Here is a 6,471-nt window from a genome sequence, read left to right on the forward strand (position 1 = left end):
TGTGCAATCAGAATACTTACAGACATGTATTCATTTTCTAATCTTGATTCTTTTCTCATTCCATTATACTCTATTGTAACGTCAAAAATTGTCCTCGTTGACTTCAGTCTTTCGTATTGGAAAGATACCAATAATTTAATTTAATTTGTCCAAAACTAATTCGACCTTGATCTACTATTTAAATTTAACTTTTATTCAAGAAATTTTCAATAATAAATATATAATAAATCACAAACTCACATAATGCAAATTATAGAACATGTACAAGCATAGAATAGTGCCATACAACCCTATGTCGTATTTATAGTTGCATTCCTCTTCTGAATCACAACCTATATACATTGACTGGATTGGTATATTACCAATTTTATTTCTGATTTTACTTTGAATGTGTACCTTTAATACTTATGACATCGACTTATTTTGATTCCCATCCGTGACATGAAATTATGGAAATTTTGACTAGCAGGCATCTGTAAGCATGTGACATAATGATATGAGCCATTTTTAGACAGTGGAATTTGAAAGTCTAATTTAATACAGAATGTTAACACAACAATGAGTACATGGAATGTGTCCAAGGATTTAAATAGACGCCGAAATACCAGCAAGTAGAGAGCTACTGCTTATATATTCGTAATATTTTACTGTCCCGTATATTTACTTACAAGTAGTCAAGTCCGGTTGTTTGTCTTTTTATTTATTTTTCACCTTGAAGATATCATATAATTTAGATTAGCTCACGATAATCTCCCTAATTTTGGCTCGACTTAGCCGCCGTCATGATATTCTATAAAATATACTTCATATTTTCAGGGCCTTTTATAGTTGAATATGCTTTTTCTTTAAAGACGTACGATGACCTGTAGTTGTTAATGTCTGTATCTGTTAAAGATCTAAAGTTGTCTCATTGATAATCTCCTCTTTTTTATAATTTATATCCGAATTTCATTACAGACTTTTGATAATATCGAATTCCGTGTGAAGGTGTTACAACATATGATATTTGATTATATCTGAGCGTTTTGTAAATTTTTTCCAATGATACAAATGAATAAATGGACAAGTTGGGTGTGTGTTCATTTACATAAATCAATAAATAATGGTGTATAAGTGTGCGCGTGCACACATTTAAAGATAAAACAAAAAAACAAGTATGTCAAAAAGAAACTCACCTGTAAGTTTATCTATTAAATTCGTCTTTCTGTAAATAACACCTTATGCTAGAATATGTGAAGGCTAATCTATTAATTCACCTTATGTACCTACAAGTGTTTTGAAATAGATACGATTGTGTCCCTAGCAATATCAGTTCAAAATTTTCATTTATAAATAAGGTATTGCAAAATGCATCTGTCTTATTATAAAGTCTTGTAATATAAATTCTTCGAGACATATTTAGAATAATTATAAATGGCATCCAAAGTATGTGTAAACTTGAATGAGCGGAAATACCCAGAATAATTCGAATACTCTAATGTACATACTTATCTCGCCAAAGTTTCAGATATGATAGTTTTTGTTATTTATATAATTTATGTACCTTTCAATGATCTGTTATTTTTATACCCTTAAACCCAAAAGTTATATTTAAATATTGCGTACTATTAATATCACTCGAAATGAAAAGTAATGGAGTATAAACATAAATGGGAAGGCGATTCAGGTAAGAATCTAATGGATAATAATAAGAAAATTCATATTTAATGTCTTGTGCATTAGTACTGATTTATAAGTGGGTCGTATTTAGATAAGTATGATCACCCGGACGCTCATTCCTGTCCACCATTAAAATTAATCTGGAAGAGGTGTCTGGCGTCAAAGTACACAGCCACGATGAGTCACAATGTGATGTCTCGTAGAGGGAAAGTCAAACTCGCTACTCAAATTTTAAGAAACCATCCATACTTCTTTTGTGTTGTCGTTGCAATGCAAAATCTCTTATCCTTTCAAGAGTATCCTCTTTTTCTATTTCAATCCAAATTCCTCATCATGCAGTTGACATTTTGTTAATATAGTTCTTATCCCGAAAGTGCATGAAATATTTTTCGTGTATACTTTCACATGTTGCATGACGTACTTTTCAATATAACAATTTCATTTGTTACACTCGACAATTTATTTAATATCATACAGCTACTGATACATGTGTTAAAAAGATTTGTAATATGTTAAAAAGTGAGACAAAATATGCAAAACGGATATTCAATATAAATATATTCTTGTTTTGCTCGCTAGCGCTCGGTTTACATTGACAAATACAATGCCTACCTTCTTGAAATGAGCCGTATGGTGACCTATAGTAGATAATTTCTGTATCATTTGATCTCTTGTGAAAAGTTGTCTCGTGGTTAATCATACCACATCTTTTTTTTTTATATAGAGCATAGCATGAAAGTATTTTTTTTCTTACTTAATAGAAGAATAAACACCTTCAATACACTGTCTGCTTAGTTTTACAAGTTGAGCTTGAACCTGAGTATATTACAATAACAATGACGCATCATGAATTCTTGCTTATAAGGTTTCATATCAAATAGCATTTTCCTTGGCCTTATGTTACAAATATACAATATTCCACAGTTCACTTGATATCTTAGCTGTACAAGGTGAAAAGAAATAATACAGCAAATAAACATTACGTAGAAACATAAAACGTCTGTGCTTATAGCACGTCGTAGTGCACATATAAAACTGACAATAAGTAACGAATAAGGAATAAGTTGACGACTCTAAGAAACATAGGACACATAGTTTTTAAGCTTTAGAAATAACTTAGATTTTCATGGCCACCATCGAAAGTAATTCAAAGGATAATGACAAAACTTTACTTTCCGAAGATTTAATATTGTAATTTAGAAAGAATAAAATGATTTTATAGTGATAGTTTGATTTATATTGTTATGTGTGAAAAATTATTTTTTAGGTAAATCACAAGAACATATCAGAAATCTGTTTTCTCAAGATTTATGTCATACTACGGCTGTAGCAACGTTGCAGACTTTTAACTATCCCTTACAAGAAATAATGGATGCTGTGAAATTATATGTCACACGAGAAGGTATATATACAGATCAGATCATATTTTATATATTTCCGGATTAAACATAAACAACTTTGACTGCACATAATCTCTGTGACATTGTTGAAATAAGCATTAAAAAACAAAGAAAAGGTTAATATTCCTCTTAAATTTAATAGTTGTTACGTAGCATAAAAAAGTATATTTGGTAATTGTACATGCCATAGAAAAAAAACATCGGCAAGTTAAAAAAAAAATGAAATTCTTCAAACACCAAATAGTTCTATATAAGAATGGAATGACGAAAAAGTTCGATTTTTCAAAAAAAAAAGAAAGCCTGCGCACGGTTATTTTGATGACGCTTTCGTGATCCATTTATGCGCACTTCGAAAGCTTTATTTTGTAACCAGTAGTGCTCAAATCAATAAAATAAAAACCTGAAAACCTGTAGGATAAAATGTATCGGAAATAAAATGAAAAGAAAAGAAAACATAACATAACATAACACTACCACGCCTATTTGATAAGACAAATTTGCATCGGCAGGAAAATGTTTGAAACACCAAAAAAAGACTTATGTGGCAATTAAAAATTCTTATGTAAAACTTCCAAAAGAAAACACGAATTTTAAATTTCATGATTGATCATTAGAAGCCTTTTGTTGTTACAATAAATTAGGAAACAGGAATTTTACCGCAGAAGACTTGTTGATCATAATAAGACGAAGTAATTCTGCATCATATATTCACGTAGAAACTGATGGTCCAGATGCACACCAGTCATCAGTACCAGACAGAGGTTCGTAACAGAACATTTTTTTTCAGCGCTCTTCAATCCTGTACTTTATTTGACCTTACAAATGTTTTTGGGTCAGCCGTCACTGATGAGACTTTTTTTATAAACGATACGACAGTTTTGGAGTACCACATATTTACCCTGGTGTATATAATTAAAAAAATATAACGATGTGGTACAATTGCAAATGAGACCACCCTAATACCAATAGGTCACTATAAACAATGAGTAAAATCCATACCGCATATAAAGTCATTTACATATAAAATGTCCGAAATGATGTAAAACAATTCAAACTAAAAATTGACGACTAAATTTTTGTACAAATAAAACACAATGAAAAATAAAATATATGTACCACAACAAACGACAACCACTGAATATCAGGCTGCTGACATACAACAAATGGCGACATTTAACATGTTTGAGGCGCCAACCCTCCCCTCATGGTAAAATACCGGACTTTATTACAATACCTTGCCTTTGTTTTAATTTTTCTTCAAATGCGTCGAAATTATAACAACTAATACACCAATGCTGTGAAAATATCAAAATATACCATCTTGTTAAGAATTTGATTTTGAAATAGCAAGTGTGGTATAAGAAAATTACCGAACTCTAAGGAAAATTCAAGACCTTATTAATTGGCAAAATAAATAAAAAACACACTAAAACGAATCATACATTCCGGTATCACTTCTTTATTTTACCACTCCTACGCATTCCTTTAAACCTGTTTTAATGATCTATAAGAAGTCGAATTAATGTTTTATATATTCTTCCAGATACCGATATTATCATTGAAGAAAATAGACAGATTGAGGAAAGTAAACTATGCAAAATATGTCTGGAAAATAAGGTGAACGTTGTGTTTTTGCCGTGTGGCCATATTTGTGCATGTTCAGACTGTTCACCAGCCATTCGGAAGTGCGCTATCTGTCGAGAATTTATTAAAAACGTCATGAAAGTAGATGTAATATAAGCATGTTAAGTGTGTTTTGCGGATTTTTCATGAAAGTATGGATTTCTTCTTCGGGTTGTATTTGTGTTTTTGTTCTTAGTCGATTCGACTTCAAAACAAGTGTATATTCACATGAGTTTACCAACACTCTTGTGTACATGGTCCGCAGGTGGCAGTTAGGTCCGCTGCTGTATGCCCTGAGGTAATCGGTGCCCTGAGGTAATCGGTGCCCTGAGGTAATCGTGGTAATGCGTCATTGATTAAATACGCACGAAAATATAGTTCTTATTTTGATAGATCTTAATACCAAATTTTAATGTGACCAAATACCAAAGATGTCAACAAACTTCCCAAATGATTTTATTATTTGTATTCACCGATCATTCATTTCGTATGTACGTGTAGGTTGGGGATGGTTGGTAAAATTATAAACTTTTTTTTCTTATAAAAGTTCAATTAATGGTCTGAAGTATTCATTCATGACAGGGTTACCTGAGGTAACCCCAATAATAACAACAAATACAACAATTCATAAACACAAGTCAACTGAGGTAACTTTATATATACATCGCATAAACAATACAAATCTTTGCAATCCTACATTTTAAATTAAGAAATTGTGTAATTAAAATATAAATGTATCCACTAGCAAAGAACTAAGAATTCTTTCATAACAGGGTAACCGAAACCATAACAGCAAATACAACCTATTTACCTCAAGTTTAATCAGATCATCTTTACATATACATCACATAAACAATATAACTTCAATGAATTCCTACATAACAAAAGAAGAAAGTGTTTTTTTACAGCACAAATGCATATACTAGCAAAGTATCTACTAAGTATTTTGTTATGACAGGGTTACCTCAAGTAACCCATAAAATAGCAACAAGTATTATCCATTCATATCAAGTTAACTTAAGTAGCTTTTCCGATATATCACATAAACAATACACATCTATGAAGTCCTACATGTAAAATAAATAAATTGTTTGATAACAACATAAATGTTTTCACTAGCAAACCATATAAAAAGCATTCTTTATAACATGGGTACCTGAGGTAACCCCAGACATAATTACAAATATAACCCACTTAACTTAACTGAAGTAAACTGAGATCACCTTTACATGTACATCACATAAACAATAAAACTTTCATGAAGTCCTACATTTAAAATAAAGAAGTTTGTTTATAACAATAAATGTAAACACTACCAAAGTATCTACGAAGTATTCATGCATGACAGGGTTACCTGAGGTAACCCCAATAATTACAATAAATACAACCCATTTAACTCAAGTTAACTCAGGTAACGTTTATATATACCTGGCATACACATGACAAATCTATGAAGACCTACATTTTAGATTAAGAAATTGTGTCATTACAGCATAAATGCATATACCAGCAAATTATCTACGGAGTATTCTTTCATAACAGAGATACCTCATGTTATTCCAAAAATAACAACAAATATAATCTATTCAAATTAAGTTAAATAAAGTCTTCTTTCCTGAATATCATGTCTGGCGTATAAAATTATAATCCTGGTACTTTTGATAACTATATAAACAATACGCATCTATGAAGACCAAAATTAAAAAGTAGATGGTTTATTACAACTTAAATGTAAATGGAAAACTATCAACGACGTATTCTTACATGACAGGATTACCTCAGATAACCA

The 6,471-nt window shown here is 30.9% G+C and overlaps 1 protein-coding gene across 1 annotated transcript; it reads left to right on the forward strand.

Moving 5' to 3' along the window:
• The first annotated feature begins 1,565 nt into the window (after window positions 1–1,565).
• LOC134686641 (E3 ubiquitin-protein ligase XIAP-like) lies at window positions 1,566–4,941 on the forward strand. The gene is made up of 4 exons (XM_063546316.1): window positions 1,566–1,666; window positions 2,927–3,061; window positions 3,701–3,820; window positions 4,603–4,941. Exons 1-4 carry the CDS (start codon window positions 1,633–1,635, stop codon window positions 4,797–4,799), a joined length of 486 nt encoding a protein of 161 aa, XP_063402386.1. The 5' UTR covers window positions 1,566–1,632; the 3' UTR covers window positions 4,800–4,941.
• Window positions 4,942–6,471: the final 1,530 nt, after the last annotated feature.

This window comes from Mytilus trossulus, chromosome 10 (assembly GCF_036588685.1).
Source record: "Mytilus trossulus isolate FHL-02 chromosome 10, PNRI_Mtr1.1.1.hap1, whole genome shotgun sequence".
Classification (NCBI taxonomy): domain Eukaryota; kingdom Metazoa; phylum Mollusca; class Bivalvia; order Mytilida; family Mytilidae; genus Mytilus; species Mytilus trossulus.

Bases quoted from the DNA above. Each gene is read 5' to 3' on its own strand.
- LOC134686641 (XM_063546316.1), top strand. From the start codon at position 1,633: ATGGAGTATAAACATAAATGGGAAGGCGATTCAG. The intron at 1,667-2,926 runs GTAAGAATCTAA...ATTATTTTTTAG, and splicing joins TAAATGGGAAGGCGATTCAG to GTAAATCACAAGAACATATC. The intron at 3,062-3,700 runs GTATATATACAG...ACAATAAATTAG, and splicing joins ATTATATGTCACACGAGAAG to GAAACAGGAATTTTACCGCA.